Consider the following 22,798-nt stretch of genomic DNA (forward strand, 5'->3'; position numbering starts at 1 on the left):
GTACATACCGATTTTTAAGTAAAATCTAAATACCCAAATACATACATATGTATGTATAAAAACTGATTTATATAAATTTTAATTAATTTTAATCTTTTAACACATTTTCTGATTTAATATATGTAAATAAGTATGTACTCATCTGGGCATTCTACATTAGTTTCTCTGTAAGGCATTCTTTGTTCGCTTCTCTGGATTCTGTTTATGCATGCGTTCTCCCTTCGTTTGAAGGTAATGCTGCGGGTAAGGGCTTACCGCCAATGACATGCCCATGTTAAAATAAGGCCTTCCTGAAGCGAAAGGGTAAGCGATTCCCATCGCCTAGCTCGTTTCCACTTTCGCTTCTGTGGTAATCGTGTTTTTTGCTGGGTGAATTCATTAAAATTGAAGCTGTATCTGTAAAAAGCTTCGTATGAATTTTTTGAAAAACGCATTACGCACTTATTTTTCAACTACAAACAAAAAGAAACTTACTACAATCCTCCTGAGAGTTAAATCTATCATATTCTAGGTATTTTATCAAAATGCATCAAGGTCGGGTGCCAACTTCACGGAGCTGCAAATATCTTCGCTTTGGTCTTCACTATGCTAGCTCCTATTGAAACATACATGTGTACATACACGCTTATAAAAGACGATTTGCTTGGTGCTATGCTCGCCGCTCCACAATAGGGTTATTCTCGATCAGGTGCATAGTGTTAACATGGTGCATAGATAGCATAAATAGCATTATTGGATAAGTTTGTTATTGTTTCATGTGTTCAAACAACAACAAAATTAGCCATTCATGCTATTTATGCTATCTATGCACCATGCTAGACAGTACGCACCGGATCGAGAATACCCCTAATGTTTTTAGCCTAAACTGTTCAGCGAAAACCAAATCAAAAATTACAATTATGCTCTGTTTGTGCGAGCTCATAACGGTTAAATATCAGAAAATAATTTTGTCGCAGCATGCGTGTACAGCTCAGTGATGAAATTGATGGTACAATTTTACTTTTTTGGTACATTTTGGAAGCCAAAAGTACATTGGTACTACATTGACATTTTTGATACATTTTTGTCAAGGTACGGTACTGCAGCACAATTATGTCGAAATACCACACTCTATTTACTTGGAGTTTTGAATTTTTGTGCATAAAAATATAGTCATATTTTTCTACCATATTTAGGTAAATACGTGTGTTTATTAAAAACGAAACTCTTACTTAAATCAAAAAAAAGTTGCTGTCATAATGGGTCTATTCATAAAATTTTCCAGTAAGTACTAGCAGCCAGAGAATAAAATAATCATATCGAGTAAAATTGAGGGGAAGACTAAAATATGAGAAAAAGTTATTGAACGCAAAACCAGTAAAAACATGCAACTACGCCATTCTGACTTTCTGATAAGTAAATTTGGTAGGAGTGTTTTTGTATTCTCCACACAAGATCATCCAGCAGCAAAAATTCTGAGCAGTTTGCAAAATTTGCAAAAACTTGCAATCTTCGAAACAGCTGATAACTTTCACAGTTGCAATAGGTGGTTCATTTGGTAATTTATTATCCGCTTGGTGCATTGCTCCCAATTTTTTTACTATTGAATACTTTTTATCTCGGAATGAATAAGTTTTTTTGATACCACATTATGACGCGTTCAAAAATAAAAGAATCTCCTCCAAGCACCCTTCCTTGTTTCACTAAAATTAAGTAGCTATAGCTACAAATGTGCCTTTAAAATTATCCCATTTTCGTTTTAACGATCAACTGACAAATTCGGCCAGAACCTTTCAGCATTATGATCTATTTTGGTACATTTCTGGGAAAAATATGGTACAATTGAAAAATTTTATACAGCAGCCATAGTTGACGCGCGGAAATTAGAAAATTAGAGATTAATAGTAAATTAACTAAACTGAACTTTTCTTCCTTCCTTTTGTTTATTCACGAACACATGTTTGTGGTCGCAGGTTTTCGCAGGTAAAATTTTTCCAGCAGAAAGTGGTGATTTCCCCCACTTTGCAAGATTTTAGGTACGAGAGCACGGCTATTAACTTGTTTATTTCTATAAAAGGAAATGTCTTTGTAAAACTCCCATTCCGTTAAATGCAACGATTTTTTGAAAATTTTTGTATTACTAGCACTTAGATAATAATATAACTTTTATGCTTTTGTTGATTACCTTGCGTTTTGGTGGCCTTTTCAAACAATTGATTTGCACTTATGGTTTCCACCTTCGACACGCCATGTTTTATATCATGATTTTTATACAGAAAATCGAAAAACATATGTATGTATATGTAACTATGTATGTATGGTCTTTTAAATGTTGGTACTTTCTCGGCTTATTTAGTACAGTTTTTTTGGCCATTTGGTACAAAATTAAAAAACTCATTTATCATGCTTGGTACAGCTTCGCTATTCAGTGGAAGCGAAAACCACACTACTTTAGCATTTCTGCTTTTGCGCGAGCTCATAACTGTTGAATATCGGAAAAGAATTTGGTCTCAGCATGCTTGTGTATAGCTCCGCTGTTCAGTGGAAGCGACAACAATAGCAGTACATTTGCATTTTTGCTTTTGCGCTCGAGTTTACGCTGGCGAACATAAAAAAGTAGGGGTATTCTCTGAGTCTTGCAAAGCCCTTGCACGGTGCACGGATTGCACGGTTTGCAAAGCTGTCCCATACGAAAACCAGTTTTAACCGTGCAATCTGTGCACCATGCAAGGGCTTTGCAAGACTCAGAGAATACCCCTAGTATGTTGTAAGTAGCATGCGTGTGTGGTCCAAAAAAATTAAGTTGCAATTTTAATGCGGCACCCCCTAGGATTGTTCTATATCGAAAAAAATATACCCCTATTTTTTTATTTTGAAATCAAAAAATATTTAGGGGGTGCTCAAAGCGCTCAAAGTTTTCCATGTATTTTATATGGCGAAAAAACCATTTTTCGTAGAAATGGTATAAAACTCTTAAAAATCAACATTTTTCAATCGGAGCAACACGCGAAGCTGTTTTCAAATGAGCATTCGTTAAGTACGAGCGCACGCGCTGAGCAGCCAGCGAGCGAGTAAGCAAACGAGGGCAGCACAAGAGTAGAGCGGCAAGCAAACGAGGGCCTCCTTAGCTCTGCCCTCGCGAGGGCGTCGTTGCGAGCGAGGCACTCATTTGCAGCAGCAGACGAGCGGAGCGAGTAAACGAGCGAGGCAGATGAGGCGAGTAAACGAGCGAGGCAAATGAGGCAAGCATATTAGACAGGCAAACGCGTTGTTTGGTCGGCAAAAATGTATGGGATAAAAATTGCAGCAACTAAGAATTTCGAGTAAAGGATTGTATGCACGCATGCAGATATGTATATAGATACATATGTATATACACATATGTTTGTTTATATTTATGTATATATTCTCATGCACAGAAGAATAGATTCGTGCTATTTTGACCAGTTTTATCTACTAGGTAGGCACATATGTGCATACATATCTATGTAGGTATAATGTTTTTAATGTTCAATAATTTCTTATAAAATTTCAACTTATACACTTAGGTCTCTTTTTATGCGGTTCTTTTTTATGCGGATTTGAATTTATGCGGTTTTTCAAAACCTTTTCGCTGTAGCGATTTTGCTTTTTTGAGAGCTTTTATTACTTTTTTTCAATATGTAAGGGGCAATGCTTCTGATAAATAATTTGTCTTTGTATTCTTACATACGAGTAATTACTAAGTAATTTGACTAAGTAACTATGTGACATATGTATAAATGAGAGTACAATATTTATAAACATCATTATTTTGTCTTTCATTTCATAAATGAGTAGGACATCAGCATTTTCAAATGAATATTCTTGGTTTAGCCCCCATACATATGTATGTATGTAGGATAATACAAACTACTATTTGATAATTAAGGCTGGTCCACATAGAACTTTCGCGTTGACTTTGTAGTTGGCGTTGGTTTGACAGAACGCAAGTTAAAAGTATGCGTTCTACAATGAAGCTTGGCAGAGACTACTTTGGCCACTAAATTAACATATTAACGAGAGATAAATTAATATTTCATATCAATAATTGCATGAAAAATTATATTTCTTGCCTTCATTTGATTAAAAGGAAAAAACATTTAATTTAATTTTATTTATTTGCAACAGCTGGCGACCGACGCAGCGATCGTTCTGCTTTGTGTTGTGTTTTGGAAATGTGGACGGCTGCTTTGAAATTCGACGCCAACGCAACGCCAAAGTTGTATGCGAACCGGTCTCTATTCTTTGTTTATGCAAATTTTCCCATGTCTACATATCCATATATACATGCATACATATGTACATATGTCCTTAAACAACAGGCCACAAATAAATTTTTTCACCAAGGACTATAGGGGTATTCTCTGAGTCTTGCAAAGCCCTTGCACGGTGCACGGATTGCACGGTTTACAAAGCTGTCCCATACGAAAACCGGTTTTAACCGTGCAATCCGTGCAATCTGTGCACCATGCAAGGGCTTTGCAAGACTCAGAGAATACCCCTTATATTTCATTCAGGTATACAGCATAACTGCTACAAGTAGCAAACTATTTTGGGGGTGTTAACAAGTGCTTACTTGTTTTTTGTTTCTGCGGCACAAACGATTATAATATCTTCGTTACTTACTTTTCTCTGTAAAAACAAAATACATGCATATGTACATACATACATAAATGCATATATACATAAATACGTACATACATACATACAAACATATATAAATATGCATGTTATGTGTGTACACATGTATGAATATAACTCTAAAAAATAATTCATTCCATAATCTATGCTTATGTATGTAATCAATTTTATTTGTTGTTTTAAATGCTGCCTTAATATAATACTTTACATATATATATGCATATGTACATACAATTATTAACATACTTTCGTACATAATCTATTGACATACATTCCCACATGCCAAAAATTCATGTGTTGTATAGTACACTCGGAGCGCTCGCTCGTCGCTCACTCTTCTTTCCTAGCAGAGTGAGTATGGAGACAGCCACTCGCCTCGCACTGCGAGCGAGGCAACACACAACAGCCTCGCTCGTTTAGTAGGAGCGCGAGCAAACAAGCAGCGCTCGCTCGTTTGGCGAGCGAGCCAAACTTCTCGTGCCTCGCCTCATTGCTGCTACGAGTCTGAGCTGCGAGCGCCTCGTTGTCTGCGAGGCATTGAGTAGGAGTTTGCTCGCTCGCTCGCTCGAACTCCGAGTTTTTGCACACCCTGGTTCTCTTAAGGAGACTTCCAGTATTAATATCCAATTGTTTATTTAACTATATTTTATGATTAAAGATTTTTCCATTGCATTTTCTAGAGGTTTTGGAGGACCTATAAAATATAGTTACTATGAAAAAAATGGTTAAAGAGACAATTGCGTATTATTACTGGGAATCTCCTGAAGATAAGAAAAGTTTTCCGATCGAAAACTGTTGATTTTCAAGGATTCTACACTATTTCTACGAAAAGTTGTTTTTCCCCCATATAAAATACATGGAAAACTTTGAGCGCTTTGAGCACTCCCTATTTTTTTTCAAAATAAAAAAAAAGGGGTATATTTTTTTCGATATAGAACAATCCTAGGGGGTGGCGGCATTAAAAATCCGACCTTATTTTTTTACATACATTTTTGGACCACTTCAGTGTACAGCTTCGCTCTTAATAAAAAGCGAGAACAAAAAGGGGCTTTCCAAAGTGACGCGTCCCTGCAAACCATTTTTACAGAGTATTCTGAATCGTAAAGAAATTTTAACGAATTCGGAAAGATCCCATCCGATTTTTTTCCGAATTTTCTAAAATGAAATAAATTACGCACACTTCCATTCTTTTACGAAATTTCGGAAGAAAATCGGTGAAGAAACGAAAATAATGCTGCTATGTGAAGAATTTCTTGCAGACTTTTTTCAGAATTTTCTTTATTTTTCGTACAGAAATTTCTTTACGAGTTCGTGTCAACCCCTTCATATAATTTTCTTTGAAGATTCGGAAAAAATCGTTACAGAAATCAGATACTCCTAAAGATTTCGTTAAGATTTCGGGAACTTTGGTTTGCAGGGGTAGGACAATTTAACTCGTTTTTGTTCAAACTTTAAAGTAATATCTCTTTAAATATAAATTTTACAAGATTCAAACTCTTGAAATTTGAAGCCAAATATCCCTTTAGTATAAAACTAATGAAGTATTAAATTTACTTATAAAATTAACACAGAAAAGTGAACTTTTCTAAGAGTGACGGGTACGACGATGATGAAAATGTTTCCTGTATAAATTATATAATGCTAACAATTTGAGCCAAAAGGAGCCACATGCCACTTTGGAATGCCCCTTTTGCTTTTGCACAAGCTCGATAGTTTGATGTCACTATAGCAATAATAACCACTTCAGCATTTAAAATTGTACAACACTTTATTTTTAACAAGTCAAAAATGTAAAATCACGTGTAGACACTATACGATACGATTCACCGATATCGGCCACCGACAGCCTCACTTTTCATATTTTATTTACTCGAGACGCAATTTTTTCACTAGATATTAATATATTTATTTACCAATTAAAATGGGGACAATTTCCTGTAGTCCCCAGCTTTCGACGAGCTCCTTCAATTGTTCTGTCGATGATTCGTCCATTTTGGCGTAATTACTTGTTGAATACTTAAGCCAAACTGAAACCTGTTTCAGACAAACTGCAGAGTCTAGCGTGCGGATCGGGATGAAAAAGTAGGTGCAATTGTACCTTTTTCCGACGTTTGATGACTTAAAGGTACATTAGGTACAGTCACTTGATTTTAGGTACAATCATCTTTTGATCAGTTTTTTATTTTTTCCTTAATATATTTACTTGTACGCACGGGAGAAGCTTCGCTTTCATTTTGAAGCATAAACAAAATAAAGAAAAGTGATCAAAAGGAAGAAATAACAAGTAAGAAAGTCTAAGTTCGGGCGGAGCCGAACATTAAATACCCGGCGCAGGTACCGCTACATGGTAAGCCGGTGTGTATCAGTTTTGAGTAAATTAGCCTCCTTAAATTTCGAAATATTGAAGTTTCAAGCATTTCTGAAATTTGCCGCTATATGAAAAGTGGTCGTAATTTGAATCTGATTCCAATAATTTTCAACGTTTTGCTTCTATGTGGCAAGCACAATAATCATACCGAGCTTGGTACAAATTGGTAGAACGGTTACCGAGATACATATATGTGATCATAAGTGGGCGGTGCTACGCCCATTTTCCAAAATTTTGTCATAAACGTATTTCTTGGCAAAGAATTGTTGCAAGCATAAATTTTGAGTAAATTAGCTTTAATATTTGTTGATTTATCGAAGAATTCGTATTTCTCCAAAATACCGTTATATGGGAGGTAGGCGTGGTTATTGTCCGATTTTAAAAATTTTCGGCCATTTGGTATGCTGTAGCAAGTCTAACAACTGTGCCAAGTTTGGAAGAAATTGGTGCAGCGGTTACCAAGATATACACATGTATCCATAAGTGGGCGTGGCTACGCCCATTTTCCAAAAATGTACAATATTCTTATTTTTCGTCTAAAGGATATTGTAAATATCAATTTTGAGTGAATAATCTTCAGTAGTTACTAAAATATCACAGTTTTCGTATTTCGGAAAATTACCGTTATATGGGAGGTAGGCGTGGTTATTGTCCGATTTTGCCCATTTTCAATACCATCCGTCCTTCGCCCGAAAGAAGTGCACATATCAAGTTTCGTTAAGATATCTCAATATTTAATCGAGTTATCGTGTGCTTACCGCTTAATCGATTTCTCTTTTCATTCTGATCATTTATGTATACATTTGTCTATATCTATCTCGATTCGTTTTGCCTGTTACAAACAACCGTTATGTGAACAAAGTTATAATACCCTTGTGCACAAGTGCGCTCGGGTATAAAAAAAGTCATATAATGTATTATCTTTAACATTTTACATTGCATTTAGAGCAGCCACTACGAATAATTAACACTTTACTTAGCTATCCTCAAATTCGTAATTTTGTTCTATTAATTTTGACGCTTATTTTCACTTAATCAAATTCAATGGCATTTGCGGTCAAATGAATGAAAACAAATTGTTAAATGAGACCAAAAAATGGTCTTTTATTTGATTTAGATCAGAATAGACCTTCAGGCGGCATGTACGTGCCCTGCTTAAGCGGTTATTTGTAAGTTTTTGGTCCATAATAGGTCCGTTCTTTTGCAACCGAGCTACAAAAGAACACTCGCTTAAATGACGAAATACACGCAAAGCAACAACACAAACTCGGCTATTTATCCGAGTTCAGCCAGGTCGGTTAAAAAATACGCGACCTGAAGAGTAGTGTTGTTAAGTGAAAAAACTGCTCTATTGTGAATTGCTAATGGGAAAGCAGAGAACGTACATATATTTATAGAGAAGGTCCAAGAACGAATCAGCGTGGAAACTGTCAAATACCAACAAAACTGGCGAAGCGCATTTTAAGAGCGGCAAGCCAGAGACAATCGAATTTTAACAGAGCCCAGCCAGAGGCAAAATAAATTTAACAGAAATTGTCTCATCAAAGCAAATGCATATTTTTCTTGTTAGACATGGAATGCTGACGGATTTTTACGTTTTTACAACGCTTTTATTGTTCTTTAAATTGGTTAATTATTTAAAATAAATGCATGCGTGGGTCGAAATATGTAATATGTACATATTGTGTACATGCATATGTATGCGAGAGATACAATTTTGTGAATATAAAATGTGAAAGTTATGCAAATATGTAGTATGCAATTGGCAAATTTGGTGGTGATTTGCCGTCGGCATTTGGGTTGAAAAAATCGACTTAAATTCTTTTTTACCGATTCATATGGTAGATGCTACGCTATTTTCAATGCAACAAACCACAGTTTTCTAGCTGCCTTAGTTTTCTCACAAATCCACTTCAAAGATGGATACATTGACAAAGAACGTACAAATGCATTGATTGCACTGCACGTGTTAACTTCAAAGTTGCTTTTGTCGAAAAGTTATTTATATTGAGAAAAACTGTTCATTATCATTTTTCACTGTTTTCATAGTAAAAATAAAGTCGACACTAAAGTTAGTTACAGTTTTTTCACATACCTTTCAGTGGATTAGGCATCTGTGAAAAAAAAGATGCAACTAACTTGACTGAGAACTAACTTAAAAGTCGACTTTATTTGGTCTACGAACATGCCTCAATAGTTTTGGAGTCAGATGAAAATGCATTTCCCCATGCATATGTATGTACAAATGTGCACACTACTGCCAAAATGCTACGCACATACATACAAATGTACATATGTACAACTCACGGCAGCATACATACATATGCACATAATTACACGCATACTCAAATACAACAATAACTATTTCTTTCATAACCGCATGCGCGTATTTCTCAAGGCCAAGTAAATTCATTCATAAAAATAACCGCAGCACATCTCCCCGCAAATTCATCACCAACAAGCTCAACTTTTTCAATCCGACACAAAAATTCTAAAATCTTAAAATAAAGAAATCTTGGCCAGTCAAGTGAAAAGTGGCAACTATTTCTCTATATCCAGTAAAATAAGTTATCTCGAATTTTGCAAATTTTTGGTAATTTTTGGCAAAACACTCTATATCTATGTTCCATATCAATATTTCAATCATTAACTAGATTTTGAGATGTAATTTTAATAAACATTAAATAAAAGTGTACGTTTTCTGCAGGAAAATACATTGATTAGTTTTAATAAAACCAAAACTTCTAAAATCACAAAAATATGTGGTTTTATCGGAAGTTCTCAGATGTAACGTGGCAACTTAGCTCGTTTTCATATTTTTCGGTCCGAAATTGTAAAATTTTTGTCCATGACGCGCCACAATTTTTGTACAGGTGGGTCAATGTGCCTTGAACAAAATTTATATATATATGTACAAAAAAATTATTTTATTTATTTTTTAATATTAAAATTTTCTATGCTTCAAAGCGTTTATAAAAATATATTTACATATATGCACGGACGATTTTGAATATTTTTCAACCGTAAGCAAATCTTCAGTACCATAAAAGATTCAAACACATCAAAGTACAAGCAATGCAATGTCCAAGCTAGTGGTACTCCACTGTACATGTGTATATGAAAGTATGCATGTATGCGTGTAAAAAATGCCAATCCCAGTTAGTGTTTAACCCATTTTAGCGGACATAGTTTTTTGGTTCCGGCTGTTAATAACACACTATTTTACAACGCCTTTTATGTTTAATCTTCATGAAAGTTACATGTATCGTCGAAAACATGGTTACAATCATAATTTTAAATTAATTGTTATTATTCTCCATACAAAATGTACAAGTTTTGCTTTATTAAATGCAAAGTTATGCGAAAATCTAAATATTTCGCAAACGTAGGGTTAATGGTTTCGCGCACGTGCCAATCTGGTGCCGATTCGCAGAAATTGAATAATTTGGGCCGATGGAAGCGGCGAGGGGAAGACGAAAGCAGATCAATCGTATATATGTATGCACATATGTACATTTAGAGCCATACCTAAATAAGCGCGTCAAGCGTTAAACCTGTCGGCCTCTCTTCTTCTAGCGTATATAAATTTAATGCGTCAGAGAGAGATAAAGATACAAGCGAAACGCTCAACGCGCTAATTTAGGTACGGCTGTTAGAAATGAATACATACTTACATTTTTACGCGTTTGTCTTTTTGGATGCATGAAAAATTTGAAATAGGTATTGAAATGAAGTTTACAAATATGTGCTTTATAAATTTAGGTTTAGTTATTAATAAATTAGATATGTAAATGACAATGTGGGGGACAAATATGCACATGAGTAGCGGAGGTGCCACCCATCGAATGGCAACTTCTTACACAACTTTATTAGAAAAGATTTGAAAACTGCATTATTTCCATAAATATAGAAAATATTGAAAAATTTCTCAAATAGTTTCGTCTTAGATTAGCGAGATTTTTACTAATTGCTGGGAAAATCCGACGTTTACAGATTTTTAGTATTTAAAAAAAAATTCTTAAGTCGAAAATAATTAAAAACTTAATTATTTCCATAAATATCTGAAATGCAGAAAAAAATCATACAGACTTTCGACTTAGTTTAGGGAGATCTCTAGAAAAAAATGGAAAATAATTCTTATCACAGTTTTGTTTTTTTTATTCAAAAAATTTCTAAGTCCAAAAGGTTTAAAAACTTCGTTATTTCGTTAAATATCGAAAATTTGGAAAAAATTCTCAAATAGTTTCGGCCTAGTTCAGGGAGACCTTAAAAAAAATCTAAAATGATTTTTTTTTTTAATTCCAATACCAATACAGTTTTATACTTAAAAATGTCACAAAAATTGGAAAACGTTTTAACGTTATTTGTACAAATCACCGAAAAGANCCGATGGAAGCGGCGAGGGGAAGACGAAAGCAGATCAATCGTATATATGTATGCACATATGTACATTTAGAGCCATACCTAAATAAGCGCGTCAAGCGTTAAACCTGTCGGCCTCTCTTCTTCTAGCGTATATAAATTTAATGCGTCAGAGAGAGATAAAGATACAAGCGAAACGCTCAACGCGCTAATTTAGGTACGGCTGTTAGAAATGAATACATACTTACATTTTTACGCGTTTGTCTTTTTGGATGCATGAAAAATTTGAAATAGGTATTGAAATGAAGTTTACAAATATGTGCTTTATAAATTTAGGTTTAGTTATTAATAAATTAGATATGTAAATGACAATGTGGGGGACAAATATGCACATGAGTAGCGGAGCTGCCACCCATCCAATGGCAACTTCTTACACAACTTTATTAGAAAAGATTTGAAAACTGCATTATTTCCATAAATATAGAAAATATTGAAAAATTTCTCAAATAGTTTCGTCTTAGATTAGCGAGATTTTTACTAATTGCTGGGAAAATCCGACGTTTACAGATTTTTAGTATTTAAAAAAAAATTCTTAAGTCGAAAATAATTAAAAACTTAATTATTTCCATAAATATCTGAAATGCAGAAAAAAATCATACAGACTTTCGACTTAGTTTAGGGAGATCTCTAGAAAAAAATGGAAAATAATTCTTATCACAGTTTTGTTTTTTTTATTCAAAAAATTTCTAAGTCCAAAAGGTTTAAAAACTTCGTTATTTCGTTAAATATCGAAAATTTGGAAAAAATTCTCAAATAGTTTCGGCCTAGTTCAGGGAGACCTTAAAAAAAATCTAAAATGATTTTTTTTTTTAATTCCAATACCAATACAGTTTTATACTTAAAAATGTCACAAAAATTGGAAAACGTTTTAACGTTATTTGTACAAATCACCGAAAAGAAATTTTTTTCCCCTACAAATTTATTTACAAAGAAAGTCTAACACCAAAAAAGTTTTAAAGTTGAAAATCTAACAAAATATCACAAAATCGAAAAAATTCTATATAACATTTTCGATTTATTTTCACGATATTTGTAGAAATAACCGGAAAAGAGAATTTTTTTGTCAAAAAATGTTTTCACAAAAAACGCACACTTATGAGAGTTTTCTATTTGCAATCATTAAAAAAATATCACAAAAATCAGAAAATGTTATATAATATTTTCGACTTAAATGCATGTTACTTGTACAAATCAACGAAAAAATTTAATTTTCTTACTAAAACAATTATTTTCACAAAAAATCTAACACTTTCCAAAATATCAGAAAATCATCATTATTCATATTTAATTAACAGTCCAAACGCTCTCGTGAGATTTAGCTGTGTTAATATTCTTCTTTTCTGCTTTGTATTTTGCTTTCGCTGTTAAGTATTCCAAATATTTGTCGCTCTTAAAATGCGCTTCGCCAGTTTTGTTGGCTCGAAAAATGTGGCATTCACAGTTTTCGGTCCTTCTCTATACTTTACGTTCTCTGGGGAAAGTGGAGAGGGAAATTTTTGTTTTCGTATATACATGATTTATATTTTAAATAAGTATATATATTACGCAAATTCCTCGCATAATTACTAATTTCTATTGTTTTTTGTGTCTAAATCCCGTTGAACTAATCACGTGTTTCTTGCCAGCTACCAGCAGGGTTGCTTAACTAGCTAAAAAGAAATTTTACCCGAGTTGAGCATTCTTTTGTCGCTCGCTTACAAAAAAGTGCAGCTAATATCACCGATATAGGTATGGCTAAAGAAAGAAAGTTGTGTCAAAATATGGCGACAAATTTTGTCGTTATTCGCCCATACAGTGCAGTGTCTAGGATGTCTTCAAATTTCATATTTTCTTTAGATGAGAACTATAGCTATTTGACCCATGTTCGCTTTTTGATTTCTGCAAATATATTTAAAATGCTTTCGAAGTTACTTACGGCAATTTGATTATTTTCTCTAGACTTGCTGCACCTATTAAAAGGAATCGGATAAATTATCAGACTTTTCAAGTTGTTTTATAAACAGCTGGATAACGAAGTATACTTCGCAAAGTGTGTTTTTTGTCTTTTTCGCCAATATTTTCCAGTAGTCAAAGTTAGACAAAAACAAGTAAAAAAGTCTAAGTTCGGGCGGAGCCGAACATTAAATACCCGGCGCAACTATTAAATATATGTTTTTTCACCTTTCCGAAACCTACCGCTAGATGGTAAGCCGGGGTGTATCAATTTTGAGTAAATTAGCGTCCCTGAATTTCGAAATATTGAAGTTTCAAGCATTTCTGAAATTTACCGTTATATGAAAAGCGGCCGTAATTTTAGTCCGATTTCAATAATTTTCAACGTTTTGCTTATATGTGCCAAGCACAATAACCACACCGAGTTTGGTACAAATTGGTAGAACAGTTACCGATATACATATATGTGATCATAAGTGGGCGGTGCCACGCCCTTTTTCCAAAATTTTACCATTAACGTATTTCTTGGTAAAGATTGTTCAAGCATCAATTTTGAATAAATTAGCTTCAATATTTACTGATTTATCGAAGATTTTGTATTTCTCTAAATTACCGTTATATGGGAAGTGGGCGTGGTTACAGTCCGATTTCGCCCATTTCCAATACCAACCTACATACCAAATTTCGTTGAGATATCTCAATTTTTGCTCGAGTTATCGTGTACACGGACGGACGGACAGACGGACAGACGGACAGCGGACAGACGGACGGACAGACAGACAAGGCTTAATCGATTTCGTTTTTCATCCTGACCATTTATGTATNCGATTTCTTTTTTCATCCTGATCATTTATGTATACATTTGTCTATATCTATCTCGATTCGTTTTGGCTGTTACAAACAACCGTTATGTGAACAAAATTAATATACCCTTGTGCACAAGTGCGCTCGGGTATAACAACGCTTCTCCGATTCCTATAAGACTTATAGTCTATAGATATAGGCTCAGTTAAAAAAAACCTAATCATGTTTAAAATACATCCATCTTTTGAATTCACGTTTTAAATAAAATGTATAAAAAAAACTACAAATGAATGATGTCACTTTTTTTAGGTACAATCTGTCTCATTTAGGTACATTTATTTTATGATATTAGGTACAATCTGAAATTTCCATTTTTCATCCCTGGTGCGGATACATTGTAAAGGCCTGTATGCAGCTCTCAAGAAAAGCAAAAACTCCATATAAAATGACGTACAAGAAAAGGCTAAGAAATTTTCTTGAGTCAAATTTCCTTAAGGCAGTACGCAGTTCTTAAAAAATTTACTACGCTTTCTACTACGGTTTTCTAAAGTTTTTTGTGAAAAAAGAGCACAAGGCAACCCAGGTTTGCAACAGAAATATATGCCCGTTCCATTATTTCCTGAGGAAAGAGTGAGGCAACAGGCTGTGAAGTATCAAAAATGTCAAAATTCCTTGGGCACACACGAAATAATGGCAAATTTTTCTTGACCGTTTTCTTGAGAGCTGCATACAGGGCATAAGCAAGTATGTATGGGAGGGTTGGCATTTAGCAAAAGCAAAAGTGTATTAAAAACATAGATAAAAAGTAGTACGGACAAAATAGTAGTAGAATGAAAAATTGTATAGAAGCACGGTGTGTTTGCATATTCCTAAGTTAAAAATGACAATTGAACATGCAAATACAAGTCGCGTAATTTTTTTTTTCTAACATGAAAGCATGTTCTTTTATTTTTGTCGAAAACTTTTTATAGGCTCATGATCCAACCACGCAAGATGAAGCATAAAGAGAAAAAAAAGTAATTTTTGGGCGCATGTTTGTGCTAACCGATTTATTTTCGTACCTATTTTTCAATCGATTACCGCGCACTTCATTTAATTATATTTCAATAACAAATGTATTGAAAATCGCTCACAAATCACTTTCGATATTGATATAAACTGCCCACAAAATATATAAACAAAGAAATGTACACAACAAAACAGTGATGCCACTCAAAAGTGAGACATGGTAGGTTTTATCTGCAATGGAAATAATTTGTGTGACATTAGATGAATTAAATACACATTAAATACACATGAGCACATGTGCGCTCAGATCTGTTTGAAAAAATCATGTTACTTTTTTTTTAGTGTACAATAGTTAAGAAGTTTTGCCTATTTAATTACAGAAACTAAAGAATTATGGCTCAGAGAAAGTTTTTGCTTGCAATCTTACCCTTATGTACGAAAAACTACGTTCATCTGAATTATATACATATATTATTTACTTTGAATTAAAAAATAACCAGTTTCTCCTGAAAATGTTTATATTTTTATTAAGCTTCTATTAAAAGGGCATCTTGAACTATATCTATGGCTAGTTAAACTTTCCCCGGCTTATGCTACTTTAATTGAACGGCACAGATATGCAAATAAAAAAGCTCGTATCGTTATTTATAAGAAAAAATATCAGAAAAAAGTCGTTTGTTTGTTATAAAAAACAAAAGTATTAAAAAAAATCTTTTCGTTGATTAACAAAAAAAAATATATCATTGTAGTGCTCAAGAAATATCACGAGATATATATTTTCATTATTTCTGATGCAAGAAAATAACTTTGCGGTTGCTGTAAATTTCCTTGAAAAAATAAGTATATCGTCGCTACCATGTCAAACTATCGAATGTGAAAATCTGCACTTTTCAGGAGAGCAAAGAAACAGTTGTAAAAAATATTGTTGTCATTAGACAAAAGTGTGGGATTCGACTGCTTTTTGATTTACGATACCTTGCGCATGCGTTTAGAATGATACGTAAGTTGGCAAATCGTCAAATTTCTGGTCTTCTTAGAAGCAGAGGATACTGGCTTTAACAAAATTTCGAATCCCACACTTTTGTCTAATGACAACAATATTTTATACAACTGTTTCTTTGCTCTCCTGAAAAGTTCAGATTTTCACATTCGATAGTTTGACAAGGTAGCGACGAGATGTACGAACATTTTTTTCTTAAGAGCTGCATACTGATTTAAGAAATTTTTTATAGCAGCAAATTTATTTTCCACTTGTTGTGCCTAATTTTATATGAATTTTTAGTTTTTCTTGAGAGCCTTCACAAATAAAAAAAATTTCGGAATATGTACATATCTACATTCATACGCAGCCATATAACTTGATCTCAAGAGAAACGAATTTTCATTGATAACTTTTTTTTTGATAACACTGTGCGACAGCTCAAATCGCTATTGAGCAAACCCAAATGCAAGTGATAGTTTTTTAATTTCACTGGGTTTTTTAATATAAATACTAAAATTAGAGGTGTATGTATATTTAAAAAAATCAGTCCCGATGCGTTGTATACATACATACATACCTAAGTATGTACATATGTATCTGGACTCACAAATCGGATTTTACGATTATGGTTGTCTGCTTAACCCAAAGTAAAACTTTATCCGATTTTCTTAAATCGAAACTACATTTTTACATACATATGTACGTACATGCATACATAAATATATTTAATATGAAATTGAAATTTTCACATCAATTTCCGCAATCTTCAAACTCATGGTTTCAATTGTACGCATTTCGTCAGGGTTTTCCCAACAGCTTGGTTTTGCTGCAGTTAGGGTTGCCAGACGTACTGCGTTTGGGAGTAAACGTACTCCTTTTTTGTAATCTACTCCCAAAAAAAATATCTGGAAATGTACTCCTTTCTTAGTTTTGTACTTCTTTTGTACTCCTTTTTCCAGCTATTAATATTTTGTCATATATAGTGCGTAAAATAATAACTGTTTCACAGGTTTTATTGAAAAATAAAAGGGAACTTTATAGATTTTGCGAAAAAAGTAGTTTATTGTTAATCATCCACAGATTTTACTTAGATTTTATTAATAAGTTTTTAAATTTTAACCTTCATTTGCGTTTACCAGCGGTAAACACTTTGAGAGAAAAGCTCAAGCGGCACGCAAATCTTCGTCGGTTACTTTATTACATATCGTCACTAGACACAATTAAGGGCGCGAGCTCAAAAAATGACGGCGAAAAAAGACGCATAAAAAAACTTCAGCGTCAAAGACTCAACATACTTCGCCGAAGTTTTTCATAAGCATCTTTTTTCGCAAATTTGTTTACGCGCCTTTTTTCGCCGTCAAAACACTAGCGCGCCTTTATTCGTGTGTAGTGACGATATCTTCTCTAACCATAGGCTAATTTCCTCCATTTGGCTCCTTTATACTCCGTCTTTTGTCCAACATAAGGCCTCATACTCAGCAATCGAAAAGACTCGGAACTGGTGACTAGGAGGCCATTCATTCGACCAACCCTATACCTATACAGTTTTCTTTTTTTTTTATACAAAATCTAAGAAAAAATACACCTGATAAAAGCATGTACTTATCTCCCAAAGCTGGCAAATGGAAATAAGGATTAAAGTTTCAAAACTAATTAATAAAATTAAAGTAAACTATTTATAAAGTTAGCAAAAAAATACTTTTTTTCGCAAAATCTTTAAAGGACTCTTTTATTTTTCGAAAAACCTTTGCGACAGTTATTATTTTACGCCCTGAACTTTGCCATTCATATTGTGGCAAACACTACTTAGTAAGTAAAGTTAAGTGTGATAGTAAGCATGGTCGTAGGCAGGTAGGTGCAGGGCGCTCGGGTATAAAAATCAGAAAAATTTTAAATTATAAAATAAAAAATTGCCATACATTCAGGAATAGCCTGGAATTCTTTTGTTTGCTATTCGCGCGACAAACTTTGTCGCGGTGCACAGATTGCACAGTTTGTAAAGCTGTCTCATAGGAAAACAAGAATACCCCTTTTGTGGATACATAAACTCTTTGCATAGAATCTAACACCCACGAAATGTTTTCGCTAACGATCGTTTGCATAAGTATTTATCGCGGTAAAATACCATCGCATTTTTAATCGTACCTTTTCACACCCATGTCCTTACGCATTATATATATATACGTACATATACTTACGATATTAATTATTTATTTAAATATTATTTTGCAGAACAATCCCAACGCTGCTCATGCTCCCTTCCCTGGCGTTTTGGCAGGTTGGCGCGAAGATTTGCAGGGCAAACAGCGACGTGACTCGCTGACATTAGAGCGCGATGTTTACGTCACGACCAATTACGGACAAGTGCAAGGATTTAAAGTCTACATGTACGACAATCCCGATCCGAAATCTTTCTACAGACCCTACCATTCGACCGTTGACCGAGTGATGGGCGAATGCTCAGTTTTCTTGGGCATCCCTTATGCATTACCACCAACCTTCGAGGGTCGCTTTAAGCCACCACGTCTACACCGTGGATGGCAGCTATTGCAAGCCGTTGACTATGGTCCGGCGTGCCCACAACCAGTACGATATACAGGCGTCACCAAAGGTATTACGGACATGGATGAAGATTGTCTCTACTTGAACATATTTTCACCAAAGGTAAGGTTTGAATTTTTTCATTTCGCTTAACATTAATAACTGAAATATTTAAATAAATTGTATGTTTGTATGATTGTACACATATATTCATGGGCGTAGCCTGAATGAAATACATATAGGGAGAGGCGGATACAACAATGTCCTCCAAAACCAACAATTACACAGGCCTGCGAAATTTAACTTTTTTCCCCTTCAAATATTATGTTATTTTTTTGAACATGTTAAATTAATATATCGATTTTTTTTTATATGTACATATCGATGGCTGAGTGGAAGATCGGCCTATCTCGGCAGCCAGTTCGAAAACGCTCTATATCAAAAAACTTTTCAAGAACGCCCTATTTCAGAATTTAATTGAAAAACACCCTATTTTAAAACTCGGTTCAAAAACGCCCTATCTCACTTCAAAATGTATTGAAAATATGCTGATATAGGGCGTTTTTGAATCGGCAGCTGAGACAAGGCATTTTTGAAACGAATTCTGAAATAAGGCGTTCTTGAAAAGTTTTTTGAGATAGAGCGTTTTCGAACTGGCTGCCGTGATAGGTCGATCTTCCACTCAGCCATCGATATGTACGTTTATTTTGGAATAAAAAAGACACAAAGGGCCGTTTTCTCAAGTAACCTTTAACTTTAAAGCTCACTTTATATTTAAAGGTAGCATTAAATGTTTAGTTGTGTCTAAAGCGGCGATGGGCACTGCCTTGCCCTCGGGCAAAGCTCTTTTAAGCTTTCTATTTATTTTGTATAGGGGCGCGCAGAATAAAAGCTCTCTCTGCCCATCGCTGGTCTAAAGCAGAGATGACCAAAACTCACACAATCATACACATATTTCAATTTTACTAAACGATGAGAGAATAAAGAGAATTAGTCGCTCACGCGTCTGATGCAAACAGTGTTGTCAACTATTTCGAGTTACAAATTATAAGAAAAAGGTATTTTTTATTTTATTATTATAGAATTAACCTTTTAATATAGTTTAATTCACTTTCATTGCTTGCTTAGATTTTTTATTAGAATTAAAATTAAAATTATAACCAATAGTTGAATTTATTTGTATTAATATTCTTATTTTGAATTAAAGGAAAAGGGATTTTAGCATTATATTAAATTCATCTTTTTATTTATGTGCATATGTATGTAATAATTTATTAATTAAATATTTGGGAATAAGGGGAAATGCGCCCGTGCGATTTCTTCATGACACACCAAACATTGTGCGCTCCCTTCCCATTACTAGTGAGCAGTACTGACGCTGTCACTTCACTTTGGAAGCCTTCACTTCGTCACTTCATTTTACTTCGTTTTACTTCACTTTCCACAAAGTAGATTTATCTCCAAAATAAATAAAATATTTCTTTGAAATAAATGATTTAGGGCCGATTTCATAACAAAATTAAAGAATATTTCAAAATTTAAAGGATGCTTTATTTTGCTAATCGATTCCATAAAGCCACTTTAAAGATAAAGTTCCGCATAAAGGCTCATTAGTTAAATACCCAAAAGAGAAATTTAAATGACATAAAGGTCCCTTTTGTAAGAAAAAAAGTATGTCATTTTCGTAGTTATAATTACATATTTATGACAATCAGCAGATGAAATTTTGCCGAAATCAGCAATGCTCCCTTTGTTATATCCATTTAAATAAACCTTTTATTATTATTCAATTGCCATTGTATTATGAAAACAATTTTTGCTTAAAGTACATTTAAGTGACACTTTAACTAAAAGGTAACTTTTACAAAAGGAATTTCAAGTGTTTAATTATGAAATTGGACCTTATTTAACCAAGATCAGCAATATTTTGCTCAAATACTTGTTAAGTAGTTAGTATGGCAAAGAAACTTTTCGCAAAAAGCTACTAAAAGGACGCCTAATAAATTAAATCTCCGATCCGGCATTGGTTATTTGGAAGAAGTCATTTTGATTTTCATTTTCTCATGTATAGTTGTAAAGCGCACAGAAATAAATGGGTGGATAAAGTTTCATAATTATTTGGTAAATATTTGACAAAAATAACAATTATATTTTAGTTTTCATACATCTTCAATTTTACAGCAAAAAGGAAGCATTTAACTGAATCTGGTGGTTGCTTATTCACAATTTCGGCTTGTGTATTTAATCCAACTGCTTAACAATCATTTAATGTTCAATTCGATAATTCCTGGAAATTTGTTGTCTTTTTAATTTTCAATTACTCTTTTTGTGTACAATTTTACCAATAGGCCGGAAGTGGTTTTATGTTACTACTTTGTTTATTTGCTTTAAAAATTCCTCATATTTGTCAGTTGAACCGTCAGGTGTTTTTGCATAATTATTTACATACAAAAAAAAATCAAGTTACTGATGAAGAAAATCGATGGATAAATACGAAATATGAGTGTTCAAATGAAAATGCGCAAAGATTTTTTGTATGAAATACGAGCAGTAAAGCGTGTTACTCATACGCCAGGTACACCCGAACTTCCAACTTTTTGAATCGTTTTATCTCGGAAACGGTGGCTCTTTGGACAAAAAGTATTTAGACATTTGTTATAGATAATTATCTGATATACTATTTTTGCCTAAACTAATTTTATGATAAACTTACCGTTTTGCTGAAAATCGCGAAAAACCCGTTTATGTGACCTTTGACCCCGAACAACTTTTTTTCCAGGTATCGGATCGATGGGGACTTTCTTGATTTCATTTATGATGGTGTTTTGAACAATCCTACCAATTTTCAGCTGGGTGGTAATTTTGTAACTTCACTCCTATTTTTGGTCTAATTTGACCGGACTATATAATCGATATTATATTTTACTATTTCCTCGCTTGTTAATATATTTGGGTGTATTATCCCATATTTAGCTGATACAATGTATTCTTGAAGGTGTTCAATTTTACTTTTCAATAATTGAATCTTTGTATATTGATCTAAATATAAATTTTGTTTATATTCGTCATACATGAATTTGTTTATGGAATTAAACTCTTTTTCTATTTTTACTCTCTCTTTTAATAATTTCTTTGAGATGTTCAATAGCTGAGGCGAAATAATCATTTATTTTGATTTGGTGGTTAATTGTGTAATTTGTCCGTAAAAGATGTGTTTGTATATTTTGTCTGTCGTCGTCATCCATGGTACACTATTTNGTTTCTCCAATTTTTGTTTTCTATATTTGGGTTGTTCCTTATGTCTAACTGCCTTGTAATTTTTTATGAATCCTTCTGCTCTTTGCTCTGTATATTCTTCCCCGTTCCTATTCAGTTTGGTGATTGACTTTTCCTTTGTCTGTTCCAAATTCTTTTTTACAATTTCTTTATCCACTTTGTTATTATGTACCTAGTTAGGCGTGAATTTGATTGTAGAATGAAACCTGTCATTATAATTTCTAATAGCTTTTTGTATTAACTGCTTAACGGATATGCCTTTGTTTAATTTATATAACATTCTAAACTTTTCTGAAATGGTATTATTGAAACTTTCAATATCTGCGTTACCCATATGGCTGTTGGNTTCCTTTGTCTGTTCCAAACTCTTTCTTACAATTTCTTTATCCACTTTGTTATTATGTACCTCGTTCGGCGTGATTTTGACTGTAGAATGAAACCTGTAATTATACAGCCGGGCTCCCATTTCCACGTACTTTTGCGATTTGCGTTTTTGTAAAAATCGTACGTTTTTATTTTTGGGTGCTCCTGAATTCGCAACTTTTTGTTCCATTTTCCACATCGTTTCCAGCATTCTTAAAAGTCATCCCTTGAAGGTATGCAACAATCATCGCACATGTATCGTCCGCACCAAATCGTAAATCTTCGTTGCTTCGATAAATTGTCGTTGCCCAAAACGGAGATGTGTATAATAAATAGTGAATTAAACATATAAAATCAACATAAAAAGTTAATTTTAGGACGCCAAAAGTATCGCAAAATATAATGGGCATAATCAAAAATAAATTTAAACTAAGCTAGTTTGTTATTTATGTTAATTTTAA

The 22,798-nt window shown here is 33.7% G+C and overlaps 1 protein-coding gene across 3 annotated transcripts in view; it reads left to right on the forward strand.

The window, feature by feature from the left end:
* The first annotated feature begins 18,388 nt into the window (after window positions 1-18,388).
* Window positions 18,389-22,798, forward strand: part of Gli (carboxyl ester lipase-like protein Gli) — a 105,906-nt gene continuing 101,496 nt past the window's right edge. For 2 of the 3 annotated variants that reach the window (XM_017616291.1, XM_017616290.1), the window contains exon 1: window positions 18,543-18,821. In XM_017616291.1, the coding sequence (XP_017471780.1) occupies window positions 18,543-18,821 (279 nt within the window). Of the gene's footprint in view, window positions 18,822-22,798 lie in introns of all 3 variants that reach the window. The other variant, XM_017616292.1, reaches the window with a different exon arrangement.

The sequence above is a fragment of the Rhagoletis zephyria genome, unplaced genomic scaffold, assembly GCF_001687245.7.
Source record: "Rhagoletis zephyria isolate East Lansing unplaced genomic scaffold, Rhagoletis_zephyria_1.1 Rzeph_scaffold_01175, whole genome shotgun sequence".
Taxonomy (NCBI): Eukaryota; Metazoa; Arthropoda; class Insecta; order Diptera; family Tephritidae; genus Rhagoletis; species Rhagoletis zephyria.